This window comes from Balaenoptera musculus, chromosome 3 (genome assembly GCF_009873245.2).
Source record: "Balaenoptera musculus isolate JJ_BM4_2016_0621 chromosome 3, mBalMus1.pri.v3, whole genome shotgun sequence".
In the NCBI taxonomy this organism is placed as follows: Eukaryota; Metazoa; Chordata; class Mammalia; order Artiodactyla; family Balaenopteridae; genus Balaenoptera; species Balaenoptera musculus.
Genome location: NC_045787.1, coordinates 29,744,428 through 29,759,598, shown reverse-complemented (window position 1 = coordinate 29,759,598; position 15,171 = coordinate 29,744,428). Strand labels below are relative to the sequence as shown.

Sequence of the window (15,171 nt, the reverse complement as noted above, 5' to 3'; positions counted from 1 at the left end):
ACAAAGAGTAGCCCCTGCTAACCACAACTAGAGAAAGCCCGCGCGCAGCAACAAAGACCCAACACAGCCAAAAATAAATAAATAAATAAATAAATAAATGTATATATATATAAAAAACCGAAAACAGCATTTTCCAGCCATAGTGATACAACTCCCTCTCTCTCCTACAGCCAACAACATCAGTTACACTCTGTGCCTAGTGTTCCCAGGAATATACTTTGGGAAATGAAGGTTGCCACCAGTAAATGCTTTTCATGGTGGGATTCGGTAAATTATAAATCTTTTTTTATTTCGTTGCAGCTTATAAAGATGCACTATACCAATTAAAATTCTTGGCGAATTTTGGCATGGCATAATAGAAAGAGCATGCACTTTCCAGACCAAGAGGAACTTGGGTACTCCACCACTCATCATGACCTTGAGCTGCTACTTTACCACTGAGTCTTACAGGCTTTTGCTGGAAGGCTGCTAGGCATATTTGACTTGACTTTAATAATCAATAACATATGTAAATATAATTATAAAATTCTCCAAGGAATGATGATTTACATAAATGGATCTCAGAAAATTAAACTTTTCTATAGCCCAAAGGTTTTTTTTTTCTCTTTAAATATTTTTGGGGGAAACTTAAAAAATATATTAGCTTCCTTTTATTTCTGATGTTTTGAATATAATTTAACGTTTTCATAATTTATACATTATTACACCATGGTATAACATTCCTCAGAAAGTCTTCGCACGTGTAGGCCTATATTACAGCTTTTTGAGTTTTGTTTTTTTTTAATAAATTTATTTATTTTATTTATTTGTGGCTGTGTGGGGTCTTCGTTGTTGCACATGCGTTTTCTCTAGTTGGGGCGAGTGGGGGCTACTCTTCCTTGTGGTGTGCGGGCTACTCATTGCGGTGGCTTCCCTTGTTGCAGAGCACAGGTTCTAGGCACGCGGGCTTTCGTAGTTGTGGCTTGCGGGCTCTAGAGCTCAGGCTCAGTAGTTGTGGCACACAGGCTTAGTTGCTCCACAGCATGTGGGATCTTCCCGGGCCAGGGCTCAAACCCGTGTCTCTTGCATTGGCAGGCAGATTCTTAACCACTGCGCCACCAGGGAAGCCCAGAAAATGCTGTTTTCTTTCGTTAATATATTTCTCAGGATCTCTACTGTACTTCGTCCTTGGCACTATAACTCTCCAAGGGAAAGACAAAGGAACCCTTTCTCTATGGACACCCTACAGGTACTAGCATTACTGGGAACAAGCTTAGGAAATCCTGCTACAATCCCTGATCCCTAGGTTCTCACAGTTTAATCAGCACTGATATGCAGAAAATTAAAACACACTGGAAAAAATGTCCAAAAAAAACTTAAGTGGAGTACAATGAACTATAATCCCCACTACCCTTTTTATCCATCTTATATTCAACTTTTAGATTGGGGGTGCAATGGATGACTTCCACATAAGCCAGTATTAAGAAGATCCTCCCAACTTTGTATTTGGAAAAGGTTCAAAGCTACAAAAAAGTTAAAAGAATAGAACAATAAACACCCATATACCTTTTCCAATAAACACCACATACCCTAACATTCATTTTGTCACATCTATATTCTCAGTCTCTCTCTTTCCATACATATATTCATACACACATGCACAAAAATATACACAAATGCACTTTTTATTTTTGTTATACCATTTAAAAGTAAGTTGCACATCTCATGATACTTCACATCTAAATTCACTAGCTGGTATCTTCTAAGAACAAAGATATTCTTCTATATAACCATGATTCCACATAACATGAAGCAATAATATCATCTGTATCAGTTAACAACTGGTGCATAACAAAACATTTTCAAAATTTAATGGCTTAAAACAGCAGGCATACAAAGCAATACTGAGGAAAAAGAACAAACCTGGAGGCATAACCCTCCCAGACTTCGGACAATATTATAAAGCTACATCATGGAATTGGCATAAAAACAGACATATAGATCAATGGAACAGATTAGAGAGCCCAGAAATAAATCTACACACCTACGGTCAACTAATCTTCGACAAAGGAGGCAAGAATATACAATGAAGAAAACACAGTCTCTTCTGCAAGTGGTATTGAGAAAGCTGGACAGCCGCATGTAAATCAATGAAGTTAGAACATTCCCTTACACCAAACACATAAATAAACTCAAAATGGCTTAAAGACTTAAATATAAGCAAGACATGATAAAACTCCTAGAACAGAACATAGGCAAAGCATTCTCTGACACAATTGTACCAATGTTCCCCAGGATACATCATATTTTGGGTCACAAATCAACCCTTGGTACATATAAGGAAACTGAAATGGTATCAAGTATCTTTTCCGACCACAATGCTATGAGACTAGATATCAATTACAGGAAAAAAACCATAAAAAATACAAACACATGGAGGTAAAACAATACGCTACTAAATAACCAAGAGATCACAGAAGAAATCAAAGAGGAAATCAAAAAATACCTAGAAACAAATGACAACGAAAACACGACGACCCAACACCTATAGGATGCAGTTCTAAGAGGGAAGTTTATAGCAATACAATCCTATCTCAAGAAACAAGAAACATCTCAAATAAACAACCTAACCTTACACCTAAAGCAATTAGAGAAAGAAGAACAATAAAAAAAAAAACAAACCCCAAAGTCAGCAGAAGGAAAGAAATCATAAAGGTCAGATCCGGAATAAATGAAAAAGAAATGAAGGAAACGATAGCAAAGATCAATAAAACTAAAAGCTGATTCTTTGAGAAGATAAACAAAATTGATAAACCATTAGCCAGACTCATCAAGAAAAAAAGGGAGAAGACTCAAATCAACAGAATTAGAAATAAAAAAAGGAGACGTAACAATTGACACTGCAGAAATACAAAGGATCATGAGAGATTACTACAAGCAACTCTATGCCAATAAAATGGACAACCTGGAAGAAATGGACAAATTCTTAGAAAAGCACAACCTTCTGAGACTGAAACAGGAAGAAACAGAAAATATAAACAGACCAATCACAAGCACTCAAATTGAAAGTGTGATTAAAAATCTTCCAACAAACAAAAGCCCAGGACCACATGGCTACACAGGCGACTTCTATCAAACATTTACAGAAGAGCTAACACCTATCCTTCTCAAACTCCTCCAAAATACAGCAGAGGGAGGAACACTCCCAAACTCATTCAACGAGGCCACCACCACCCTGATACCCAAACCAGACAAAGATGTCACAAAAAAAGAAAACTCCAGGCCAATATCACTGATGAACACAGATGCAAAAATCCTCAACAAAATACCAGCAAACAGAATCCAACAGCACATTAAAAGGATCATACACCATGATCAAGTGGGGTTTATCCCAGGAATGCAAGGATTCTTCAATATATGCAAATCAATCAATGTGATATACCATATTAACAAATTGAAGGAGAAAAATCATATGATCATCTCAACAGATGCAGAAAAAGCTTTTGACAAAATTCAACACCCATTTATGATAAAAACTCTCCAGAAAGTAGGCATAGAGGGAACTCATCTCAACATAATAAACGCCATATATGACAAACCCACAGCCAACATTGTTCTCAATGGTGAAAAACAGAAACCTTTTCCACTAGGATCAGGAACAAGACAAGGTTGCCCACTCTCACCACTATTATTCAACATAGTTTTGGAAGTTTTAGCCACAGCAATTAGAAAGGAAAAAGAAATAAGAGGAATCCAAATCAGAAAAGAAGAAGTAAAACTGTCACTGTTTGCAGATGACATGATACTATACATAGAGAATCCTAAAGATGTTACCAGAAAACTAGTAGAGCTAATCAATGAATTTGGTAAAGTAGCAGGATACATAATTAATGCACAGAAATTTCTTGCATTCCTATACACTAATGACGAAAAATCTGAAAGAGAAATTAAGGAAACACTCCAATTTACCACTGCAACAAAAAGAATAAAATACCTAGGAATAAACCTACCTAAGGAGACAAAAGACCTGTCTGCAGAAAACTATAAGACACTGATGAAAGAAATGAAAGATGATACAAAAGATGGAGAGATATACCATGTTCTTGGATTGGAAGAATTAAAATTGTGAAAATGACTCTACTACCCAAAGCAATCTACAGATTCAATGCAATCCCTATCAAACTAACAATGGCATTTTTCACAGAACCAGAAGAAAAAATTTCACAATTTGTATGGAAACACAAAAGATCCCGAATAGCCAAAGCAGTCTTGAGAAAGAAAGACAGAGCTGGAGGAATCAGGCTCCTGGACTTCAGAGTATACTACAAAGCTACAGTAATCAGGACAGTATGGTATTGGCACAAAAACGGAAATATAGATCAATGGAAGAGGATAGGAAACCCAGAATAAACCCACATACGTATGATCACCTTATCTTTGATAAAGGAGGCAAGAATATACAATGGAGAAAAGACAGCCTCTTCAATAAGTGGTGCTGGGAAAACTGGACAGCTCCTTGTAAAAGAATGAAATTAGAACACTCCCTAACACCATACACAAAAATAAACTCAAAATGGATTAAAGACCTAAATGTAAGGCCAGACACGATAAAACTCTTAGAGGAAAACATAGGCAGAACACTCTAGGACATACATCACAGCAAGATCCTTTTTGACCCACCTCCTAGAGAAAGGGAAATAAAAACAAAAAGAAGCGTGACCTAATGAAACTTAAAAGCTTTTGCACAGCAAAGGAAACCATAAACAAGACGAAAAGACAACTCTCAGAATGGGAGAAAATATTTGCAAACGAAGCAACTGACAAAGGATTAATCTCCAAAAGGTACAAGCAACTCATGCAGCTCAATATCAAAAAAACAAACAACCCAATCCAAAAATGGGCAGAAGATCTAAATGGACATTTCTCCATAGAAGACATACAGGTTGCCAACAAACACATGAAAGGATGCTCAACATCACTAATCATTAGAGAAATGCAAGTCAAAACCACAATGAGGTATCACCTCACACCAGTCAGAATGGCCATCATCAAAAAAATCTACGAACAATAAATGCTGGAGAGGGTGTGGAGAAAAGGGAACCCTCTTGCACTGTTGGTGGGAATGTAAATTGATACAGCCACTATGGAGAACAGTATGGAGGTTCCTTAAAAAACTAAAAATACAACTACCATATGACCCAGCAATCCCACTACTGGGCATATACCCTGAGAAAACCATAATTCAAAGAGTCATGTACCACAATGTTCACTGCAGCTCTCTTTACAGTAGCCAGGACATGGAAGCAACCTAAGTGTTCATCGACAGATGAATGGATGAAGAAGATGTGGCACATATATACAATGGAATATTACTCAGCCATAAAAGGAAATGAAATTGAGTTATTTGTAGTGAGGTGGATGGACTTAGAGTCTGTCATAAAGAGTTAAGTAAGTCAGAAAGAGAAAAACAAATACTGTATGCTAATGCATATATATGGAACCTGAAAAAAAAAAAAAGGTACTGATGAACCTAGTTGCAGGGCAGGAATAAAGAGGTAGACATAGAGAATGGACTTGATGACATGGGATGGGGGGGCGAAGCTGGGGCGAAGTGAGAGTAGCATCGACATATATACACTACCTAATGTGAAATAGCTGGCTGTTGAGAAGCAGCAGCATAGCACAGGGAGATCAGCTCGGTGCTCTGCAATGACCTAGAGGGGTAGGATAGGGAAGATGGGAGGGAGGATCAAGGGGGAAGGGATATGGGGACACGGGTGTGCATATGGCTGATTTGCTTTGTTGTGCAACAGAAACTAACACGGTATTGTGAAACAATTATACTCCAATAAAGACTTATGAAAAATAAATAATTAAATAAAATAAAATATGTGTTTCACCTAAATAATACCATCTTTATATTTTCATTTATAAGATTTTTCATTGTAATTTTCTCTGTAATATTACAAATAACTCATTCTTGTGAACTACTGTAAATACTAAAAATGAATCATACAATATAACAATTCAGGAAAAAGTTGCTCAGATACTCCCTGTAATACTCTTGAATCCTAAGCCAACAAATATAATGCAAAAGAATCTGAATAGGGACTTCCCTGGTGGGCAGTGGTTAAGAATCCGCCTGCCAATGCAGGGGACACAGGTTCGAGCCCTGATCCGGGAAGATCCCACATGCCACGGAGCAACAAAGCCCGTGTGCTACAACTACTGAGCCTGCGCTCTATAGAGCCCACGAGCCACAACTACTGAGCCCGCAGGCCACAACTACTGAAGCCCACGCACCTAGAGCCCGTGCTCCGCAACAAGAGAATCCACCGCACTGAGAAAACCGTGCACTGCAACGAAGAGTAGCCCCCACTCGCCGCAACTAGAGAAACCCCACACGCAACAACAAAGACCCAACAGAGACAAATACATAAATTAATTAATTAATTTTTTTTAAAAAGAATCTGAATAACCATTAAATCAATTTTTTCAGTTGTTACTTCCAAAAAACCATCATTTAAACAACAAATTTATATAAGCTATTAGATTCAGATGGAAATCAGCCTTTACTATAAAAAGTAACAAAGTTTAAAGTCATTTGAGTCCACTTAACAGCATCAATCTGATCCACTGTGCTCCCTAATAAACTCTACTTGAATTTCTTCCAACTCTCATTTTCATAGCTTCCATATTTATTTAAGCAAACTTTATTCTGTCAGCTAAATTCAAGGTAAAGTTCAGAACAAGACTATATAAACATTAGGATTCCTAATATTCTATCTCTTACTTTACTGGCAAGATTGCTACAATATATAAAGGTTAAAGAAAATACTGAAATATATGAATGTATTAGATGAATTATCAACAATACTCACGCATCATTTGAGCAAGTCACAAATTCTCCCTTTATTTTGGGATGCCATGAGCCAGTATGAAGCATTGCTGTATGACCCTTAAAAAAAAAGGAAAAAAAATCTTTTAAAAATGTAAAAATAAACAAACTGACCAAAAGCTGACATATTATGCTTAAAAGTAAAACTGTTTAGTCCTCCCCAAGGCACACTATTTTAATTACAAACTGATATTATTTTATTTCAGTTTTATTTCATAATATGCTTTGTTTATTTCACTTTATTTTAATTTTAATTCACCGTGTAACCCCTCCTGCACAGGAATTAGTACAGTGCTTACATATAACAGGTGCTTAAAAAGAAAGAGAGGGGAAAATGACAGCCTCTCTTTAGGAACGAAGTAAAAAGACAAACCACAATAAGAAAGACAATGGGGAAAAAAAAATCAGTGGAAAAGAATTAAGGAGAATAGAAAGTACTTACAAGTAACCATGGCAAAAGCAAGAGGATGGGGAAAAAAAAAATCCCTTCTTTAAAATGTGTCAACAATCTTAATTCTACAATACATCTGTAAGAATAAATAGGTGAGAAAATAAAAACATCTTTAAAATGATTCAGGAAGATTAGCCCTACTCAGTATGGAGCATAATACAAAAACACTGTAATTATTTTATTTTATTTATTTATTTTTATCTTTATTGGAGTATAATTGCTTTATAATGTTGTATTAGTTTCTGCTTTATAACAAAGTGAATCAGCTATATGTATACATATATCCCCATATGCCCTCCCTCTTGAGCCTCCCTCCCACCCTCCCTTTCCCACCCCTCTAGGTCATCACAAAGCATCGAGTTGATCTCCCTGTGCTATGCAGCAGCTTCCCACTAGCCATCCATTTTACATTTGGTAGTGTATATATGTCCATGCCACTCTCTCGCTTTGTCCCAGCTTACCCTTCCCCCACCGTGTCCTCAAGTCTGTCCTCTACGTCTGCGTCTGTATTCCTGCCCTGCCAGTAGGTTCATCAGTACCGTTTTTTTAGATTCCATACATGTGCATTAGCATACAGTATTTGTTTTTCTCTTTCTGACTTACTTCACTCTGTATGACAGACTCTAGGTCCATCCACCTCACTACAAATAACTCAATTTTGTTCCTTTTTATGGCTGAGTAATATTCCATTGTATATATGTGCCACATCTTCTTTATCCATTCATCTGTCAATGGACATTTAGGTTGCTTCCATGTCCTGGCTATTGTAAATAGTGCTTCAATGAACATTGTGGCATGTATCTTTTTGAATTATGGTTTTCTTAGGGTATATGCCCAGTAGTGGGATTGCTAGGTCAAATATTTTCTCCCATTCTGAGGGCTGTCTTTTCACCTTGTTCATAGTTTCCTTTGCTGTGCAAAAGCTTTTAAGTTTCATAAGCTCCCATTTGTTTATTTTTGTTTTTATTTCCATTTCTCTAGGAGGTGGGTCAAAAAGGATCTTGCTCTGATGTATGTCATAGAGTGTTCTGCCTATGTTTTCCTCTAAGAGTTTGATAGTGTCTGGCCTTACATTTAGGTCTTTAATCCATTTTGAGTTTATTTTTGTGTATGGTGTTAGAAAGCGTTCTAATTTCATTCTTTTACATGTAGCTGTCCAGTTTTCCCAGCACCACTTATTGAAGAGGCTGAATTTTCTCCTTTGTATATTCTTGCCTCCTTTGTCAAAGATAAAGTGACCATATGTGTGTGGGTTTATCTCTGGGCTTTCTATCCTGCTTCATTGATCTATATTTCTGTTTTTGTGCCAGTAGCATACTGTCTTGATTACTGTAGCTTTGTAGTATAGTCTGAAGTCAGGGAGCCTGATTCCTCTGGCTCCGCAAAAACACTGCAATTAAAACACTGTGCTATGCGGCTGCTTCCCACTAGCTATCTATTTTACATTTGGTAGTGTATGTATGTCCATGCCACTCTCTCAGCCGCACAGCACAGGAAGATCAGCTCGGTGCTTTGTGACCACCTAGAGGGGTGGGATAGGGAGGGTGGGAGGGAGGGAGATGCAAGAGGGAAGACATATGGGAACATATGTATATGTATAACTGATTCACTTTGTTATAAAGCAGAAACTAACACACCATTGTAAAGCAATTATACTCCAATAAAGATGTTTCAAGAAATAAATAAATAAATAAATAAAGGCTGTTGTCATAGGAAAAAAAAAAACACTGTGATGTTGGTATAAAAACTGACATACATACCAAATCAATCACAGAGTATATATTTCAAACATAAACACACACATACACACACACACACACACAATTCCCTCCTAGGTAGCAAAGTAAGTTATAGTGGTCTCATACTATAAGTCAGGTTCAGATGGGGCAGAAAAGAACCTAATACTTTTTAGTATAATAATGGCAAGGCCTCTTATTCTGAAAGGGTCCAGAATAAAGCTAAACTAAAAGTAGTAAAATGTGCATATTTAAATGACTTAGAAGGAAAATAACTGTAGCTCTCTGGAAAGACTGAATTGGAACTGGAGTACCCACACATGGGCCTGGAGACCCATCTCTGGTCCCAGCTGCCCACAATGCCTCAAATAGTATCTGGCCAACTCCTGACATTCTGTTCATGTTAAAAAGGTACAAATAGGGACCAGAGATCTGCAATCTCTTCCTGCAATAGGAAAGAATGGACTGAAGTAGTGCCTGGAGGGACTAGATAGGAAGTTTGAGATTCCACTTTCCTCTCCCGAGCTCAAGACTTGTATATTCAACTATCAACTTGATGGACATCTCCACTTGCATGTCATAAGCATTTCAAACATAATAGGCCCAATAGGGAAATCTTGATTCTTACTGCCCACTTCATTTGCAATAAACTTCTTTCCTAGTTGCTAAAGCTACAAACATGGAAGTAATCCTTAAAGACTCCAATAACCCCTAAACTCTCTTCTCTCTACCCACCCAGATTCAATCCACTAGCTAGTCCTGTCAGTTCAACCCAAAACACATCTCAAATCTATCCACTTTTCTCCTTTTTCACTACTACAACTCTTATATGAACCAACATTATCTCGTGTCTCTACATCAGTTATTATGTACTGCAACAGGCCTGTGACTAGTCTCTCTACTTTTACTCTTGTGTAATGTGCTCCACAAAGCAATCAATAAAATAGAGACACAAATTTAGAGGACAAACATATGGACACCAAGGGGGGAAAGTGGGGGGAGGAGGGGATAAATTGGGAGATTGGGATTGACGTATATACACTAATATGTATAAAATAGATAAACTAATAAGAGCCTGCTGTATAAAAAAAATAAAATAAAATACAAAAAAATTTAAAAAATAAAGTTTAAGGTAAACTCTCCCCCCCCCAAAAAAGCAAACAATATCATCCTTTAAAAATATACTTCTAAAAATGCCACTGCTTTTTATCTTCCACTGGCTTTCCAATGTCTTTCCACAGTGTACACAAGCTTACATCTTCCAGCCCCTGCTTTCTTTACAGCCTCACTAACTTTGTGCTCCTTCTTGCCCAGAATGCACACACCTCCCTGGTCTTCTTTCATTTCCTCCCATACATGTGACTCTTTCCCCACATCGGGGCCTTTACACGTGCTTTTCCATCTGCTGGAAAGCTCTTTTTCCACTTTTACGTGACTGGCTTCTTCTCACTCTTTCAATCTCAGCTTACATGCCACTTACTTAAATGAGTATTGCCTGGCCCTCTATCTAAGTGAATATGGCCCATTCTGTTCTTCTCTACCAGAGTACCTGTCCATTTCCTTGATAACAGTCACCGTAATTCGTAATACCATATCTATTAACTTCTTATTTGATTCTTGACCCTGTGTTAATGTTTTACATATTCATAAATAAACAAATAAGGATGGGAAAAAACCTAAAACAATATAAACTGAAATAAATGAACCCTACTGTATTTCAAATGAATAACAAATACACTGAAAGAATAAACAACGGGTAATAACGCAAGTAACTATACACCCTATAGTGGGTTGAATGTTGGCCCCCCCAAAAGATATGTCCACGTCCTAATCACTGGAACCTGTGAATGGACCTTATTTGGAAAAAGAATATTTTCAGATATAATTAAGCATTTCAAGATAAGGTCACTCTGAATTATCTGGGTCAGCCCTAAATTTGATAACAAGTATCCTCAAGTATCCTTATAAGAGAGAGAAGAGGAGAAGACACAAAGAGGAGAAGGCTCTGTGAAGATGGAAGCAGAGACTGGAGTTTCGCGGCCACAAGGATGCCTAGAGTCACCAGAGGCTAGAAGAGGCGAGGAACGATTCCTCCAGAGCCGTTGGGGGGAGCGTGGCCATGCCAATACCTTGATTTCAGACTTCTGGCCTCCAAAATTGTGGAAGAAAAAATTTCCGTGTTTTAAGCTACCAGGTGTGTGGTAATCTGTTACAGTAGTCCTGGGAAACTACTAATATATACTCTCAGTCTAAAGACCAAAAGAACGGTAAATAAATACTGCATTCCAGTTAATATATCTGCGTCTTTTTTTGCAATGGTATGCATTAACAATTCTGAAACTGCTTTCAGTACAATGAAGATTTAAGCAATATTTGAGGAAATATGTTGAAGATAATGGGAGTCGAGTTTCTCACTGTTGGAGAAGGGAGTTACTAAAGTGAAAAAGGGGAAGACTAGAATGAACTTTGTGGTGTTTGACTGAAACTGGGGATATCAATATGAACTCATGGTTTTTAATAGGTAGATGTAAATTTAAGGGTAAATGTACATTTGTAAATTATTCTCTAGCTTTATATGCTGCAAACGTCTAGAAACAATGACACCTCAGCAAACATAGCACAGATATCCTGGTTTCTAAATATCATTCTCCACTAAAGGAACCAGGGCTCCTTGGAGAAATTATTGTTTTGGGGTCTGAGGTAGGAAAAGTACAAGATGAACATAGAATATTTGGTTATGCTAAAAAAATAAGAAAGTGTTTCAAAAATGACAGGGATATGCTAAAAAGATAAAATGCAGGTTGGAGAGGCTTCCACCAGCTAAACCTGGGACAATTAGGGCATCAAAATAAATAAAGTAATGGATTATAAACCACTGACTAAAATAAGAACCCTTGAATGCATATTAATATAATAAAGAAATAAATAAGAGAAAGCTCTTCCTTACAGAATACTAATAAATATAATATAAATTATAGAGTTAGAAAAATCATCAGTTTGCAATCATGACAGTAATACCTGATTCAGACAAGAACCATCAATGGATGCTAAAACTAATGGAGGAAAGTCTGATAATACACAGGGTAATTGCATGGTCTCAAAATCTCCCTGCAAATGGCTTAATAATGACAAAGAGATAATAGTAACTTTATAGTGAAGAAGAAATCTGGTAGGCTCCATCTTAACAAGTGATCCAAGTTTACATCATCAATACTGGGATGCAACTGACATCATGTACTTTCTGATATGAGGAAGTAAGGAGGGTACAATATCATTTGTGGGTCAATCTTTCTAGAAATGCATACCCTGACTCTAATTATGAGAAAAAACAGGCAAAATTGAATTCTACATTTTACAAAGTAAAAGGCTTACAGTCTTCACAAATATCAAAGTAAAAAAAGGGGGGGAGGCAGAGAAACTATTCCGAATTAAAGGAGACAAAAAGGCATGATGATTGAACTGGTGAGAAAATAATTAGGAACAAGATCATTAAGATAACTGATGAAACTATCGACTATGGATTAGATAATAGTATTTTATCAACATTAAATTCATGGTTATATAAGAAAATGTAATGTTATTAGGAACACCACACTAAAGAATTTAAGAGCAAAGGAGCATGATGTTTGCAACTTCTTTTCAAAAGTTGGGGGAAATTAAACACACATACATAATATGTGTGTGAGTGTTTGGGGGGGTGTATAAGTGAGGTGGGAGGAAAGGAGGGAGAGGGGAGGGAGAGTGTATATTAGTTGAGGGAGGAAGGGAGGAAGAGATGAGGGGGAGATAAAGCAATGGGGTGAAATGTTAGCAATTGGTAAATCTGAAAATGGGGTATAAAGAAGCTGTGTACTGATTTTACAACTTTTCTGTAAATTTGAAATTACATCAAAATAAATACCTTAAAAAATATATTCTGGCTGCTCTGTGAAGAAAAGTCTGCTGCAAAAACAAAAGAGGAATTAAGAGGGTCAACTGGGAAGATATTGATGTGATTCATGTGAAAATTGACAGTGGCCTGGACTAGGGAACAGCAAGAAAGTGTTCAGAAGTGAGAAGATTTGGGATATATTTTAAAGACAGAGACAATAGGATTCCCTAAAGAATTGGATCTGGGCTATAATAACAGATGAAGCCAGTGCCTGTGATCTGAGCAGCTGTGTGAATGGGGTGACTGTATAAATACATGCCATTCTTTCTGGCCATGGAGAACATGAACCTCAATCTGTGTTCAGGGAATTTGCCCCAAAAATGACTCTTCGTAGAAGACAGAGGCTACCTCTCATAGAGAAGCAAAAAGTCAGATGCCGACTTTGCCACCCTCCCTTACAGATATGACACAGGAAATGCAATTGAGCTCTAGCCATGACATTCATTTTGAGCTGTGACTCAAAGACAATGAGGATACCCTCTTTCTATCTCATCCGTTCAGGCTGCTACAACAAAAATACCATAAACTGAGTGGCTTATAAACAACAAACATTTATTTCTCATAGTGCTGGAGGCTGGGAAGTTCAAGATCAAGGCAGTTTTAGTGTCCGAACTTCCTAATTCACAGATGCGGTCTTTCTGCTATAACCTCACATGGTGAAGGAGAAAGAGAAGTTTCTCTGTCCACTTTCATAAGGGCACTAAACCCATTCATGAGAGTCCTGCCTTCATGACCTAATCACCTAAAGGCATCACCTCCTAGTAACATCACGTTGGGGTTAGGATTTCAACATATGAACTTGGGGGAGACACAACATTCAGACCTGAGGACTCTCCTTAAGGACAGCAGTACTGCATCTCCTGCAAGACAGAGTTCCCTGCTCTTCAGTAGCAGTGGTACAGTCTGTGACATTCAATGTCTGGCAGTGACCATCACGATTTTATCAGCAAACCAGGTTTGTAGCATGGTTTGGGGGCATTGTTCCTGCATTTCACATCAAGTGTCATTCACCCCTTCCAGCATTCTCATTACACATCAATCAAATAGAGTAAGCTTCTGCTGCAAGAACAGGTACTGAAATCCTCGCTCATAATTTTTATCAGGGAACTGCAGTGAATTAAAATATATTTTACAGGAGGTTCCAGTTTCACTCCAGATGGAATATACACATTCCATCCTATCACTCCATCTGATTACAATAAGTTCTGAACAAAATTTTAAAAGTTACTGGCAGAAGACACTGAATAGTAGATAAGATCAAGCAAAAAGGATACAGAACCCAGGTCCCAAGGAGCAGTGAGGTGATGAGTTTCCTGGGGATGTTTTTTGCCTTCTCACTTCCCAACATAGGCTCTGGGGCAGCCCACATTGACAACTGAGAGCAAGAGCAGATAGACGGGGTTCCAAGAAAAGGTTGCAATCTCCAGAGGGTAGGGGTGGTGGGTAGGGAGAGTAGTGAAGGACCTGGGAGACAAAGCTCTTGTGACCTGACCTACCCTATGCCAGGCAAGCACAAGGAACAAAGCTGCCGGTCTCCCCTCAGTGCTGGTACCAGAAATGGAAGTAGCCTTTACAGGCCAAAGAACTACTGACTGCCTCCTTTTCACACCAGGCAAGCAGTGGCTCTGAGGTGGCACTTCTCATCCTCCCAACCAGCTGCAGTGGCCCTGTGAGGCGATTACAGCAGATGACTGCCAGCAACAAAACAGTAACTGCCCTCTCCCTAGTGACAGGAGAAGCCCTTCGGGGAGGATATCTATGGGCTCTCCTGACCCTACACCAGGGAAGGGCCAGCAACAAAGAAGCATGGCATCTCCTCCCCTGACCCAAAAGCAGCAAGGACAGCAACCTCAATGGGGTAGAACACTTTTGATGTTCCATGCCCTCTACTAGGCCAACATTAGCAACAAAGTAAGCCTAAGCCTTCCAACCATACAGTAGCATTTGTAGGACAGAACCCTTCTGATGCTCTATGCTTTACATTGGGATAATGCCAACACAGACTAGCAGCACTCTATTTTCCCACCAACTCATAGAAGCAGCTGCTGAGGGGTAGGTAAAACTTGATTTCCCCATCCCATTCCAGCTTTGCTCAGAGGCATACCCAGTTATAGGAACTGCTACATAGCACAAAAAGAGTAAGTCTCTGGTTTTCCAGCAAGAACACCAGAACAGA

At 38.2% G+C, this 15,171-nt stretch overlaps 1 protein-coding gene across 3 annotated transcripts in view; it reads right to left on the bottom strand.

Annotated features, from left to right (window-relative positions):
* WDR70 (WD repeat domain 70) overlaps positions 1–15,171 on the bottom strand; it is a 309,011-nt gene that overhangs the window by 177,751 nt on the left and 116,089 nt on the right. For all 3 annotated transcript variants that reach the window (XM_036848060.1, XM_036848058.1, XM_036848059.1), the window contains one exon: positions 6,861–6,937. In XM_036848060.1, coding sequence (XP_036703955.1) covers positions 6,861–6,937 — 77 coding nt within the window. The remainder of the gene's footprint in view (positions 1–6,860; positions 6,938–15,171) is intronic.